Source organism: Sceloporus occidentalis, unplaced genomic scaffold, assembly GCF_023333645.1.
Source record: "Sceloporus occidentalis isolate IW3139 unplaced genomic scaffold, rSceOcc1.0.p SCAF_2, whole genome shotgun sequence".
Classification (NCBI taxonomy): Eukaryota; Metazoa; Chordata; class Lepidosauria; order Squamata; family Phrynosomatidae; genus Sceloporus; species Sceloporus occidentalis.
The window spans coordinates 21,720,637-21,736,665 of NW_028316982.1; the positions used below are offsets into that span (position 1 = coordinate 21,720,637).

The 16,029-nt window shown below is 40.9% G+C and overlaps 1 protein-coding gene across 1 annotated transcript in view; it reads right to left on the reverse strand.

Moving 5' to 3' along the window:
* The window catches only part of LOC149318038 (neuroserpin), a 139,112-nt gene that overhangs the window by 34,633 nt on the left and 88,450 nt on the right, over positions 1-16,029 (reverse strand). Inside the window, exons 3-5 of the mRNA XM_089507695.1 lie at positions 14,102-14,332; positions 6,968-7,162; positions 3,649-3,853 (exon numbers count right to left, since the gene is read on the reverse strand). Of these exons, the coding sequence (XP_089363821.1) occupies positions 3,649-3,853; positions 6,968-7,162; positions 14,102-14,332 (631 nt within the window). The remainder of the gene's footprint in view (positions 1-3,648; positions 3,854-6,967; positions 7,163-14,101; positions 14,333-16,029) is intronic.

Consider the following 16,029-nt stretch of genomic DNA (forward strand, 5'->3'; position numbering starts at 1 on the left):
CTCCCCTTGGCCACGTCTCTGGATAAGACATCATGGACACAACACAATCCTTGGGTCAGCTTTTAGTCCCTGTGTCTTGCTTTCCAGAGGATACTGTACATGATTATCTCAAGAGTTGTCGGGGACAGGCCTGTTCTTCAGTGGTGGGAAAAGTGTGGCCCCAAAGCCATTTCTGTCCCAGGGGTAAAAAAAAAAGTTCCCCAATGTCTCTTTTTCTCACTTTCTGTTGTTAAAAAAAAGCTTCCCTTGAAGATGAAATTATGACCGGGGGGGGGGGGGGGGCTGAAAACATTGTTAAAACGATCCCCCACATCCCTTGAAGTGCATCTGGGGAACTAATTTTTGCATTGTTTTTGCAGGAAGGTGCAAGGTGGAATGTGGTCCTCCAAGGTCTCCTAATGTGCTAATGTGGAACCCTAGAATCCCACATTTGCCCACCCTTGCTCTATTTGAAGGTATTCTCTGTGTATATTTCAAGTCTAGTTTAAAAGTAACAAACCAGAAGAAGAATGCATGAATGAATAAATCAACAGCAAATTAAATTCAAGTGCAGATCCTTATATAAGTAAAACAGCTCCATCTAAACACAAGAGGGAAGTATCAACAGAAATGATAAAACCCTAAGGCTTGCAAAAGAAATAGTAAGGAAAATGAGTTCTATTCCCTTTTGTGGGAATACAGATTTTAGGGGAGGGAAATGCATTGATTTCCCATCCTAAATTCCTTTGTAGAAGTTCCGAGGCTGCATTTACACTGCAGAATTAATACAGTTTTAAACTGCTTTAACTGCCATGAATCTATGCTATGGAAATCTGAGATTTCCCATAACAAACTACAGATCCCAGGATTCCATAGAATGGAGCTATGACAGATGAAATGGTGTCAAACTGCATTAATTCTGTAGTGTAGTTGAAGCCTGAGTCTATGGTGGAACTCCTTGCCACAAGGCTGCCTCAAGTATATAGCAATATATAGCTATGGAATTGACACTTCAAGATAAGGTTCAGGTTATCGATAATCACATAATGGTGACAAAGGGGCTGGACAGATGGGTGGCATCCAGCTGCCCCTTTACTGGCCGGATCAGTGCCACAGCAACTGCATGCCATGGCACCGATCTGGCCTCTAGAGAGCACAAAAAGGAGCTGTGAAAACCGCCCCCTTTTGTGCCCTCTAAAGGGCATCATAGCTGCCGCAACGCGGCTTTGTGATGCCCTTTGCATCATCTGGATGCAGCGCCAGGGCCACGCCATAATGACATGCGCCATCTGGAAGGGTGTGTGGCATCATGATGTGATGGGGCGGAATCACGACATCCACCGTGTGGATGCTGCACCATGGCTCTGTCTACAGGCCAGCATAAAGTGCTGGTATGTAGAGCAAACTAGTGGAGATCAAAGAGCCTTCCTATTGCTGGGTGTTCAAACAGAAATGTCTGGTTTCTAAAAGAACCTTATGTTTGCTATGTGGCTCTATGGCATCCTATGAAAGGTCTCCCAAAAGCTTAGACCAGTGATGTCCAAACTCTGGCCCTCCAGGTGTTTTGGTCTGTGAGGGCATGGCAGCCAACAGTGGAAGGGGTGGGGTGTGGGGCGGTTTGTGAATGAGCGCGTGTGTACACATGTGGCCTGGCTCCTTGTCTCGGCCCAGTTTTCCCCCGGACAATGGGGCTGCAAGGAGCTGCCTAGTAGCTGGAAATCCCACATCTTGCAATTGGGGTTCTGGGAACTGTAGTTTGTCGCTGTGCGCCTATACTTTAAACAGTATAAAGCACTCAAGGAAAATCAATCTGCAGTTTTATATGCACTACATTGAGATCATATCCTGTACTGTATGGAGTTTGTGTGCCTTTATATACAGACACACACACACAATTTTTAAAAAAAACCAAAGATTAGCATCCATTTAAATTTCTTTTGCATTCAGGTTCCCCCTCCCTCCGACCCCACAAAAATATTATAGAAATCAAAGTGATCAAATAAGGTTTAAAAATCTTATGTCAAACTTATCATGGGGGTTTCTTGGCAAGGTTTGTTCAGAGGAGGTTTGTGGTGGTGGGGGTCATGGAGGAGGAGAAGGAAGAGGAAAAGGAAGGGGGAGGAGGAGGGAACCAGTGATGGCAGTGTGGGGGGGGGGCATGGAGAAGGACAAGTAAGAGGAAGGTAGAAAGTGGAAGAAAGAAGGAGAAGGGAAACAGCAGTGAGAGGGGCATGGAGAAGGGGAGGAGGAAGAGGAAAGAAGGAGGAGGAGGGTACCAATGGTGGCAGTGGGGGGCATGCAGAGGGAGGAAGAGGAAGAACACCAAAGGATAAAAGGAGGAGGAGGAGGACGAGGAGGGAAAAGGATACACAGGAAGAGGAGGGAGGAGGAAGAAGAGGCACCCCCCTTTCACCCACTGTGGTGACAGTGGCACGGCAGGCTTCGGGGGGAGGGGGCAGGGCAGCAAACTGCCATCTTAGTGGGCCAGAAGTCTAAACTAAAGACAGCTAAGGATACATTAAGGTTACATCAAGGTTTCATGGCAACCTTAAGAAGAACTTATCATAGGTTTGTTTTGGCAAGGTTTGTTCAGAGGAAGTTGCCATTGCCTTCCTCTGAGATTGAAAGAATGTGACTTACTCAAGGTCACCCACTGGGTTTCATGGTGACCTTAAGGGGAACTTATCATGGGTTTGTTTTGGCAAGGTTTGTTCAGAGGAGGTTGCCACTGTCTTCCCCTGAGGCTGAGAAAGTGTGACTTGCCCAAGGTCTCCCACTGGGTTTTGAGCCCTGGTCTCTAGAGTTTCATGCTCAGACTGCTGGCTCTCTTTGTTCTTATTCTTGTCTTGTGCTGTACCTTCTGTGCTTTATTATGGTTGTTGTTGTTGCTTCTAAGTTGTTTCCAACTTATGGGCCAAGAGCACCTCCCTCTCTTTTGAGTGCCGGTTCCTGGCAACTCTAAAGTAAACTATCATGGGGCAAAGTTTAGAGGGGGATTTCCATTGCCATGCTCTGAGGCTGAGAGACTGTGACTTGTGTGTGTGTGTCTTCAAGTTATTTCCACTTATAGAAACCCTAAGGAGAAACTATCATGGAGTTTTCCTGGCAAGTTTTATAAGAGAGGAGTTTACTATTGCTAGCCTGAGGGTGAGAGAGTGTGCCTTGGGTTTTCCCTTGGAAGTCCCACCTCTGGAAGGCAGAAGTCCTGCCTCCAGAAGTCCTGCCCCCAAAGGTGGAAGTTCCACTCCTGAAAGTCCTGCCCCTTGAAAGTCCTGCCCCCAGCGACACCCAGTGCAGGAATGCCACTGAGTTTGGGCACTCAATTTCTAAAAGGTTCACCATCTAAAAGGCTTTCTAAAAGGCTTACATGGACTCTGAACATTGCAAAATAGATCGCAGCTGTCAAGGATGATTTCTGTACCAAATTTTGCAGCCAATACTTTCCCCACAACTTTGCTCTTAATCCTCATCAAGTCTTCAAAAAAGAAAGTTAATGCTTCCATTTTACATAGGGGATATGGAGATCAAAGCTTTCCAAAGGCTACCCAAAGAAATCAAGGATCAAAAAAGAACTTGAATTCCAGTATCAGACTCTCTCAGACCATAGATTCTCATCCCATTTGTATGTTATCCAGCTTCCCGAAGAAGAAGCTGGGAAACCATTCTCACCTGGGGAGGTACACCTCCACCTTCTGTTTCTTCACAGAACTTGCCCATTCTTCAATCAACTGGGCTTTGACCAGAGGTTCCAGGGTGGCTAAAGGAACTTCTTGCCTGGAAAGAATGATCATCATACTGATGTCATCCCCCTCGTAGGGTATTTCCAGAACTTGATAGATGCCTCCTGCTTCATTGGAGCCATCACTGAATTCCCCTAAAAGAAAAACAGTTTATTTTTATTATGTATTTTAAATCTGTGCTTAAATTCACATGCTGCTTTCCCCATCAATAATAGGCTAGTTTAAACCAGATTACAAAAAGATATCAAGACCAAAACCAAGCAATTTCTTCATTATTCTGGTTCATATTGCCTTGCAATAAGAAAATCAATATTTAAATCCCTGGATACCTATTTTTGCACTTTTTCATGATGCATGATACTTGAGTTATATTTCTTGTGACCTGTTTTCTTTTGGGGGGCAAAAAACACACTCAACAATATGAATATGTGTTACCATGGTATTTGAAAAGCTTTCTCCTTCACAGACTCCTTCTGTCAAGGAGTCTTTTAACCCAATGGCTGTGTTCACACATAATATGCAACCATTATATATTCCACAGATAGGGGACTTTAGGCCTGGGCCCCAATCTGCCCCTGTGATGTTTTCCAGATGGTCTCACCTCCTGCTCTATGACACCATCATTCTTCAGCTTTTGTACAATTTTTTTTAAAAAAGCATTATAAAAGACCAAAATGCATCTTACTGGTAGCAATACCTTAAAGCTAAAATAGGCAGTTATTTCTGGTCCCATTATTTTACCTTTTGCCGTGCCATTGTAGCATCTGAGACTTTCTCTGAATTTGGCCTTTCCATTGGAAGAGACTTCCCCCACCCTGGTTTGTGAATGGTTTCCATGGTTTCTATGTCCAGATCAAATATATAACAGGAAACCATGGTATACATTTCCTATTCTGTTTTTTGTTATTGTGATGATCATTTCAGAACTTTTTGAGTTCACTACTACCTTCCATGGTGCAGCTGTCTCTTGAAGTGCAGTAATGGTTCTAAACTGTGGCTTGCCAATGGCCTGTGAATTCAGACATTAAATAGCAGACTACAGCTAGTATGAATGTGGTTTTCAAACCAGCTTCAGATATCAAGTTGAAGGCTTTTACAGCCAGCATCCTCTCTAAAGATGGCAGCCACAGCTGCTGGCAAAATGTCAGGAATAAACTCTTCTACAACATTGCCTCATAGCCTGAAAAACTCACAAAAACTACAGCTTCAGATAGATTATAGATCTTGGTTGATCAGCCTGAAATAAACCACAGTTTGAGGGCAAGCTTGTGTTCAGATGATGAATGTGATTCTGATTATTGTTCTCCCCTGCAGAGAATAATAATAAATAATTTAATCCTTTATCTCCCTGCTGTGAGAACATCTTTGAAAACAGTGCAGTTTTCAAATATGTTCTCGCAGGGGAGAGGATCTCCAACCCCCCCCCCCCATACATACATAAACATACTATCACTGTTTTCCAGCTCACCCAGATGTAGCCAGGTGGTACCTGTGGAGAGAGTAGGAGTAAGCTGAGAATTATTGTCTGGCTATGTTCTGATAACTGGTGCACAGAGATGACATTATTTGCTGGGACTTCTGGAGGACATGAGGACGATCCTGGAGGATGTTTGCTCCACAATGCATGAGCTATTGGAACACAACCAAACAAGACCCTCAGCCTTCCCCTTCTCCCAGCCATTACATGGTCTTGTTGGGGGAGCAGGAAAACAGAAAATGTGGGGGCTGGACAGTCCTTTGCATCTATTTGAAGAAAACAGAAAAAGAGCTTCAGGAATTGTCTCACTGAGTTTTTTCCAATCTCAAAAAGCCTCCTTTTCATTCCCCTCCCCTTCAAGTCTTCAAATAGTCTTTCAGCCCCTAGTTCAGATATTAAAGCAAACTGGCTTTTTATGCTGTCTGAATCCAAACAATATATTCCATGTCAGAGTAGAGGTCCAACAGTTTCCTTCTGTACCTTAAAGCACCTGAACCTGAAACTGGTATTAAGGAAACATGTAAGGTCGTCTCTAAAATTGAACAGGTCTGATTTTGACTTATCCCTAGATGAAAGGCTTACTGGAACTGCTGTTTTTGGCTCCTTGAGTGACAAGTGAAAGGCAGATGATGATATTATTTATAATATGAAACAGACACATAATGCTTTCAACAGTCCAAAGTGTTTCACTGGTTGTTGCTATGTGCCTTCATGTCCACTGCAACTGATGGTGAAACTATAATAGAGTTTTCTTGATAACGTGTATTCAGAGTTTGCCACTGCCTTCATGCAAGGTTGAGAGAGGGTGACTTACCCAAGGTTCCCCACTGTGTTTCCAAGGCTGAGTGGGGATTTGAACGTTGATCTGAGTTTTAGTCCACCACTCTAACAACTACACTGTGCTTACTGTACATTATTTAAATATAAGCCTAACAGCAACTTGTACAGAGAGAAATCAGTCTTAACCTACACCATCAGGGTGGCTGATGAAACTGTTGCTATGGGGAAGTGCATCCACTTCTGGATTTACAGACATTCCTCCCATGGCTGCTCTTTCTGAAGCTTTCTTGTTGGTGGCCCCCCAATCCTGACAGAGGGATGGAGGCTGGAGAGCTGTATAAAAGAGCTGAAGGCGGGGTGGTCCTTATGCTTCCCCCTACAGAAATGGACTTACAGGCTGCTATTGCTCACCATACTGAAGATGAGAGACAATGGCTTGTCTAAGGTCATTTACTGAGTCCAGGAAGAAGCAAGGTTCAAGTCTTTTGGGCCTTTCACACTATGCAATTATAGTGCTCTATTCCACTTTAATTGCCATGACAACATTTCTATGGTATCCCAGGGTTTCTAGTTTGCAGCTGGTGAGGCGGTAGAGCTCTTTGGCTGCAAATTCTTAATGTCACTCCCTAGACTGCAAATTCTAGGATTCCACAGGATGGAACCACAGCAGTTACAGTGGAATCATAGTGCTATAACTGAGTAGTGTATAACAAATAGTCTTTAGACACATTGCTACTTTAATGAAAACAGTATGACTGGGCCAAGGAGCATGAGAAGATCCCATTAGAAAACAACTTCTTGCCAGTTCCATTAATGTGAACAGGATTTCCCATTTATTCCCAAGGGAACTGGGCAGGAATTGTTGCTAATATCATGTATGAATTGGCATAAAGTGTTAAGAGGATAATAGTGTGTAGTAGTGAATACCCCTGCCCCAACGCCTAGTCTGTAGTTAGCCAGTTAGAAAGAATGCATGGGCTCCTTTGCTTACCATAATAAAATTCTCCCTGCTGATACATCATTGGAATTTGCACTTCACTTTCATCATCTTTAGTGAAGGAGAATGTTCTTGTGTTTTCTGGCCTGAACTGAGACTTCCAATTTCCCTTAAAGTAAATTGCATTGATGAGAGCCAAGTGAGTAAGAGCACCGAAGTCCCTTGCCGACACAAAATCTTTGATCATGTCTGTCAGATGAAAGGAAAGAGAAGGAGCACATCAACTGGCATGTCTAATTGAACATTTAAAGTAAAGCTTGCCTACGTTGAAAAATGAAAGAAAACAAAAACAACTTAAAAGTAATATATAATTTTCAGTTGAGAAGTTCCTCTTCAAATCCGCACATTAAACTGTCAAGAATCTGGCTGAAGAAAGAAACTAATGTAGGCAGATCAAGCCACAGAATGAATACTTACATGGGTCGATCATTTTCTGAAGTACTGTATCACCATTGGCACAACACAACAAAACATAGCCTAAAGTAATCAACTAAAGATCTAATTGCCGTTTAAAGCCTCTTTTTTTAAAAAATAATTATTATTGAATCATTTAAAATCATACAAAGGAATCATAAAGAATGATAAAATATATCACCATCCATTATTCAAGAGGGTTCCATCATAATTTACATACGTAAATATATCATTCCTTACCTACTCAACTTTAACTCTTCAACCTTAAGTTGTCCTTGCCTGTTTAATGATGATGGTCTTCCACTATTTCATTCTTTCTCAAGCCCTCAACTTACTACCTTTCCTTCTTTCCTTCTCTATTATTACTTTCTCCTTACTTCTTTTCCCTTTCTTTTCTCCCTTCCTCTCTTCCCCCTCTGATCTCCTCTCACTTATCCTTACCTCTAACCTTTCGACATTCTCACGTCAGTAACCTTTCAACTCTCATACTCTCATTCACTTGCTCAAACCCACTGTTTAAAGCCTCTGATAACATCATGGACCATTAAATTAGTAGAGCTAAGATTGAGAAGCCCAGTGCTGAGCCCACATAGCCATGAGTATCAACAAGGATAGTAGGAAGAACGGCCTGAGTGTTTTGTGCCTATATCAGAACAGATTATAGGTAGAGGACTTGGTTAGCCTAAACCACATTGTTCCACAACATCCCTTTGGAAGTGACAACCTGACACCAGCAAAGCTACTAAGATTTATCAAAACACCAAAAAAATTGCTGGATATGTGGAGAGAACAATGCCACCTTCTTTCACATGTGATGGCAATGTTCTAAGGTGAGGAAATTCTGAAAAGACACACTTTATAATAATAGACACACTAAGGATTTAATGTCCATTGGTCCCACAGTTGTACTAATTGAATATTTTACACTGTTTAAATAGAACAACTAGCGGGAAAACATGGGAAAATTATACTTTATGTGGTTACTGTGGCTGGGATAGTTTATGCTAGGAAATGGTAGAATAATGAAGTCTCAATAATAGATGAATGGTCATTAAGGTTGTCAGAAATGGATAATTTAATGACTCTGCTCAGAGATAAGACAATGAAACAACATAGAGAAGATTGGAATTATATTATGACCTTCTGGAAAGAGAAATAGGGTGAAATGGCAACAATAAACTTTAGAGATTAGAGGAGATTGTTGGAAAAAGGATACTTTTAGGTATAAGATTAAGTTGCATAAAAACAGTAAAATATAGTAATAAAAGAATCCGGAAATACTGATAACATTTATTATAATTAATATATATAATTAATATAATTAGAATTATGAATTGTATTTTTTACTAACTGTAATGGACCACTATAAATAGGAATATTGAATTTCTGGGGTAGCAAGGAATTAATACTGATATATAGAAGAAGCATAAAGAATATGCAGTGGGCCCTCCCATTTGCTGGGGTTAGGGACACAGGACCTCTGTGAAAGTGAAAATACTGCAAATAAAAAAAAAGCACTGTCTTTTCTTTAACCTGATAGTACTCCTGTCTACGAATCTCTAGGTCCTCCTGCACAAGTACGTATGCGGTCAACATCAGCTAGACATTGACCACAGAACTGTGCTAGAGGACCTACTAATCCCTAGAGGAGTGTTTTTTCTAGGAATCTCCAGGTCCTCCAGCAGGACTTTTGGCAGAAGGAGGGTCTAGAAATTCCTGAAGATAACATATTAATCAAATCTGTGAATAATCAAATCTGCAAAAGTCAAGGCTGCAAATATGGAGGTCCAACAGTATTAGTAAACCTGAAAGGAGAAGGAAGTCATTACATTGTAGCTTATGTTGTATTCTATTATTTTCTCTCTTTCTTTTCTTCTTTTCTTTTTCTTTATTTTGATCTGGCATTTTACTTCATTATTTTTATAGGGAAAACATATATATAATAACTAAGGACAACTACATTTAGATCAGTACTGACAGAAAGGAAGTCTGATCTAAAGTTTAAGTATTTTGATACAAAGGTGTGAGTAAGTGATAATGGGGATTATAATAAATAGACTGAAGAAAGGGACATGGAAGGTTAAAATAAGAGAAGACGTATTCTAAGAGAAGGTGAGTATTGGAAAGTAAGGAGATTTGGGGAGAGAATGTAAGACAGCACTGGCTAAGACAATTTTTTTTTTTTTTTTGAGACTACAACTTTACTCTGACAGTAGACTGTGGCTATGGCTGTATCCTGTGGTAAATTACATGCAAAGAAATAAGATGGAGAAAAAGAACTAGAGGAGGATGAGAAAATTTTCTATTTGTGGAAACCCAGGTATTAGCCAAATCCAGCACTTTAATTCAGTTGCACAAGACAGTTCACAATTGATTAGGACTTCACTAGGCTTAGGAATCAGTTGTTAAGTGTTTATTGATTTTAGTTTCACAACTACATCCAGAAAGATCACACCTTTTGTATGCTTTTCATTAGCATGATGTTAACCATAACCTTAGTATCTGTCAGACAACAGCCCTCTGTCTAATGATGAGTCATTCTACTGAGATCTCCCATCTTCAAAGAATTTGAAAACAAATTTGATGTAAGATATATAGAACAACAATAACACAGAGAATAATAATGCAGGGCAACTAGACTGGTGCTACTGGCTGGACATGCAATGGGAAGGTTGCCACAGACACATGATTTTATTACGCTATTTTACCAAGGCAACATCCCACAAGCTATAAGGATAATAGCTGAGTAATGAATAAACATCTCAGCATCTATCCCGCTGACATTTGCTCAAGGAAAGGAAGAGACATCTTGTATCTGTTCAAGTCATGAGAGGCTTGTTAGCCAAGTGTAGCAGCTGCCGTGCCCACATTCCTAAATACGTCACTCCAATCAGAATACATCGTCTCTCACCTAGCGATGACAACTGGGAATGGCTTTGCTTGCTTTTGCAGTATGATAATTTGGAATTTGGAATTCTGCACTGATGGTGATGAATTTAAAAAAAATGCATCCGATTTCATAGATTGTTACAAACAAGTCCCTACAATTTACTTAGGATAATGCAAGCTGCAACAGTCAGAGAAACTCAGATATAGTATGTCCCTGGACATCTTCCATTGAAGAAAACAAGTGAAATCGCATGAGCACCGGAGACCTTCTAGTCTACAGAAGATCACATCCTTTACAAATCTCCATGTTGGTCCTGAATCCTGTTTCACAACCAGTACTTTACCAATCAAGACATATTGGTGTTTTACAAAAATCCAAAATCCACAGGTGGCTAATAATTTTATTAGGACCAGTTATAAACTCATAAAATCCCTTTTAAACAGAATTTACATGGTCACCTCTCAGAGATGCATTAGCTATGAATTCCTGCATTTGCAGAAGGTTGACCAATTAGCTCTTGTGGTCCCTTTGAACTCCATGACTCTATTAGTAAGCTTTCAAGTTCTCCTAGACTCTTTTATCAGACTAGATGTTAAAAAATATGAGGAAGGTAGAGAAGCATGATCTTTCATGCTTCCCCCTGCCCTCATTATTATTATTATTATTATTATTATTATTATTAACCACCTATTTTGGTGAAGAGTTCTGGAAAACATGAAACCTTTCACATTTTGTGAATTTATCATTGATCACGGCTTAGGTCCAGATTATTTGAGAGAACATATGATAAATTTGAGAGGACGTATCACTCTATATGAAACTGCTAAAGACCTAAGATCCTCAGGAGAAGGCTTTCTCTCAGTCCCACCACCATCACAGGCTCATCTGCTGAGGATACAAGAGAAAGCCTTCTCGGTGGCTGCTCCTGTCCTCTGAAATGCCCTTCCACAAGAAGCTAGGCTGGCCCCCTCCCTGCTTGCCTTTCACTGGTAAGCAAAAATGGTTTTATTCAGGCAGGCTTTTAATGTGTAATCATGGGATGAATTGTATATGGGGTATTTGTTATATGGGGTTGGTACTGTGGTTTTAATGTGTGTAATTTTATATTGTTTTTAGCTTATGTTTTTAATTGTTTTATTGTAATATGCTTGTTAGAATTTTTATTTGTGAGCCACCTTGGGTCCTTTTCTGGGAGAAAGGTGGCACAGAAATCAAATAAATAAATAAATACATAAATAAATGGTCCTAATAAATACATTCATTACCTACCTGTTTTATTTGTTTAGATCAGCATTGCATCTTTCTTTGCTATTTCTGTTTTGGTATTGGAAATCGGTATTTTAATTGTTTTAACTGTGCAGACCTATACACAACTTCCTCTGAAGCAAGCCTGAATAGGTTCAGTGGGCTTTCACCCAGGTAGGTGGACATAGGGTTGTTGACCAGCTGATCTGAGTCATGTGAAAATACCAAAAGTATGGGTCATAAACCTTTATCTAACTATGGTGGGATACAGATCGCCCAAAAAGGGCGATCTCCTGACGCCCTGGTTTGCTGTGTGAGGGAGCCGCAGCGGACAAACTGCGTGGCTCCCTTGTGCAGCAAAACCCCCCGCAAAAAGTGGGTTATTTCTGCGGTGCGGTTCTTTGGCGTCACAAGGGTGCCAAGATGTGCGGACGCTAGGCGTCCGCCACATCAAAATGGCGGCACCCGTAAGTACAGGGCGCCACCATTTTGAGGCCTTCGTCATGTGTGAAGGGCGAGGGGTGTCTGAATGCGCTGCCCCTTGCACGTCATGATGGTGCCCCATAGGGCCTGTCTAGCCAGCGCCTCTGTTTCTGTGGCCTTGCCAACATTTCCCTCAGCACTTGTATTCTGCACTTTTTCTGTTTAACGGTCTTTTCTTCTCAAGCTTTGCCACCTTCAGCACCCTTAAGTCTCCAGTCCCTTAAATCCCTCTTGTTACCCCTGCAAAACCAGGTGCTGGAGACAAGATATCTGTATGGTGATATCTATTATCTGCCTTTAAAATAAGCGCTCAGTCCTCCTCCCTTCTCTTTAGTGTAACTCTTTGAGACCTTACCCACAAATGAACTAGTATCTGGATGTCAATAATTCCTCCAGTTTACATTCTTCTCATGCTAACTTTGCATCTCTATCACTTCTACTGCTGAGATTTAAATGGTATGGTTTTAGCCAGAGATAACTTTTCCTTGTGCTACTCTGTATGTTTCAACTTCAATGACAGAACTATATAATAATCATAGTGATTTGGTTGTTGAAAGCTCAACATATTTATCATAGTTTAGAAAGTAATCACTCATCCATGCATCCTTTGCACACATAAAAATAGAGAAATGTTATCTATACGAGTACAAATCTGCAGAACATAATAGATGCTTTTCAAGTGCATTAAAACACAAATAGGCAGTGGAAGCTCACAGAAATGTGTATCTATGCATCTATTGCACAGAAAGGTCAGCTTTGTAGCAGGTCGGCAAACCTGCAACAAAAGCATCAACAACAGTCATTAAAAGTATGCAGTACTATTTTCCAAGGTCTTGCAGACAACTGACTTGTGTTGTGTGTGTAGAAGTACTAATTTTGAAATAGAAGAAAATAACATTGAGAAAGCTAAATTAAATGAAACTCTTGCTGATGTTTCTGACCTAGGCAACATCTTCCACAAAACTTTTGCTGTTTCTCTAAAAATGCATTTGCTGACATCAAGGGTCTGTTCAAAAAAACTGTTTACAGACTTGTCAACAGACTAAATAAAAACTGATTAAACAGCTGCCTTTAAACCTGCCAATTAAACTGGGTGTAAATGCTACTGCAGATAGCTAAATATTCACATGAGGAGAGTCAGACAGGATCATGGAGAAAATGTGAAGCAGGCTTGTTGTGTGTCTTAGTCATTTCCAACTTATGGTGATCCTAAAGCCATATCATGGGGTTTTCTTGGCAAATTAGTTCAAAGGGGGTTTGCCATTGCCTTGAGTTTGGGAGAGTGTGACCACCCAGTGAGTTTCCATAATTGAGCAGGGGTTGGAACTCTGGTCTCTCAGAGTCCTAGTCCAACACTCAAACCATTACACCAGGCTGGCTCCCAATGTCATTGATCTGAGTAGTACTTAAGTACCAGTTGTGTGCTTTGGTCTTGTTGTGGAAACATTAAACCAATTTGTCACCTTGATTCAGCAGTTCTGGTGGGCACACACAAGCTCTTTATGCAAACCCTGAACATTGTATAAGCAAGCCAGTTAAAGCTATTTACTAACAAGGAATATTTAAGGCTGCATCCATACTGCAGAAATAATCAGATTGACATAATTTTACCTGCCTTGGTACAATGCTATGGAATTCTGGGAGTGGTAGTTTTGTAAGACTTTTAAGTTTTCTGTCAGAGCACTCTGGTGCCACGACAAACTATAATTCCCAGAATTCCATAGCATCGAGTCAGGGCAGTTATAGTGCCTTGCAATTATGGCAGTGCAATTCCTTAGTCCACAATGTCATAGTGTCAGCACTGAAAGCTTCACTCCACAAAATGATTTAATACAAGGATGTAAATAGTTTTAAACTTATCTCCCAAATATGGAAGAAAAGTAATTTGGCTTGCAAAAGACAAGTTTAGCAGTGAGCAATTTAAAGATACTTGACACTGCTGAAATGGATTGATCATGCAGAAAGAAAGGGAAATGAAAGCACACAGAAGAAACAGGTTGCCATTTAATTCTTTCTATGCAGATAATTTATCTTTAAAGGCATAAAATGATAAGAACTGACAACAAAGGAGGACTGTTAAAAATGCAGAAACATACTGTTTGTACGGTTTTCCACCCATCTATTGATGTAGCTGGCCACAGCAATGTTCTGATTGAAATCAACATCTTCAGTTTCAGCATTAAAGTATTTTTTCATCAGCTGTAAAAATTTGTCACTGATGTGATATCCCTTCTGTACATAGAGGGAGTTTGCAAGCTTCATCATATACTGGCTATCTTCAGTGGTTGCCATGTCAGAAAGATCCTTCAAGAATGTAAATTCTGCCCCTGAAATGAGAGTCAGAATACAGGCCTGTCAGAATAAACAAATATACTGAGAACAGAAAATATCCTACTGACTTCCCAGGGATGAAGTACAGCAATACCTTATATTTTGAGAGAAAAACTCACTTATTTTATAATATGTAAGTTGTTGCTGTGTGCCTTCAAATAGTTTCCAACTTATGATGACCCTAAGGAAGACCTATCACAGTTTTTTCTTGGCAAGATTTGTTCAAAGGCGGTTTTCAGTGGATTTCCATGATGGATTGATTCCAGAGTTGTAGTCCAATGATCAAATCACGACATCATGCTGACTCTCTATAACAGGGATGACTCTTCCTCAAAACCTTGAAAGATTGCCACACAATACTTTAGACAACCTTTAGGAAGCTCCATTTGGGGAGGGATTTCTCTCTTTGCAGGGTTATTAAATGCTTCATGTGTGGGTTATGAGCAGCTGCACAGAACTCACCTTTCCCTTTTAAACAAGTGAAAACAACATGACACAAAGCATTCAAGACTTTCTTTGTATCACCTGAAGCTGCTCCATAACTGTCTAAAAACCAGTATGCAAAGTGATCTTGTAGCCTCTTTGAGACTTGGGGGCTGTATGGACTGGCATAAAAGGCCAGCATGGGGGTGGAGTGGGGACATAGCACCCACACGACACATGCCCCAACTCTTTCCCCATGCTGGCATAATGTCACGTGCCCCAACACATGGTGTGCAGCATCATGGCACTCCTCTGGTGCTGTGTCCAGATGACGTAGCACCAAAGGAGCACTGAAAAGCCATGGCACCAGCAGCTATGGTGCCCTTTCCATGGCACAAAAAAGACCGCTTTTTGTGGCTCCTTTTTGTGCCATGGAAAGGCCAGATTGGGGCTGTGGTATGTAGTTGCCACAACCCTGATCTGGCGCTGAAAGCAGTCTGTTCAGCCTCTAATTGAAAGAAAGAAGTTATTAGCATGAACTTTCATAGACTTCAGCCTACTTCCTCAGATGCATATCTGGAGTGGAGAATGAAGAGACAGACCTATAGAAGCTGTTCTTATATGAGAATGCCAATTAAAATTCAAAACCTTGTGGACATGGAAAACTGACAAGTTCAGTTTTAACAATGGTCGATGGGTGACAAAGGCAGGGAGAAGGCTGCTGCATATAAAGCCAAGGAGAGTATACTGACATTCTCACACGCAAACAGTTTATAGGTCTGTCTCTGGATTCTCTACTCGAAACATACATCTTAGGAAGTAGGCTATGAAAGCTCGTTACCAACTTCTTTCTTTCAGTTAGTCTCAAATGTCAGTCCCTTTGCATAATTATTTTCCAGACTAGCATGGCTAGATCTTTGAATTGTACCATCTAAAAGCGAGTAACAATTTTCTTGTAAAACAAAGCAAATCTCCTGCCCAATTCTGTTTTATCAAATAAACTTCTTGAGAAACCAGAAATGAGCTTCCAGTTATTTCTGAGTTTGATGGCAGGGATTACGGCAGCCTGTAGCAAGTCTGTGGTTGCTATGAGAAAATGATAATAGCGCAAAACTCCAGTCTGTAGCAGGAGCAAGAAGGAGCATTTGCAAGGAGCTCCGCGCAGACCTCCGCAGTTTATTTTGCAGCTTATTGCTTGAGAGTAGAACCAAACCAAACAACCAAACAAATAATAGAAAATAGCTCTCAGAACTTCCAAGGTTGCACACAC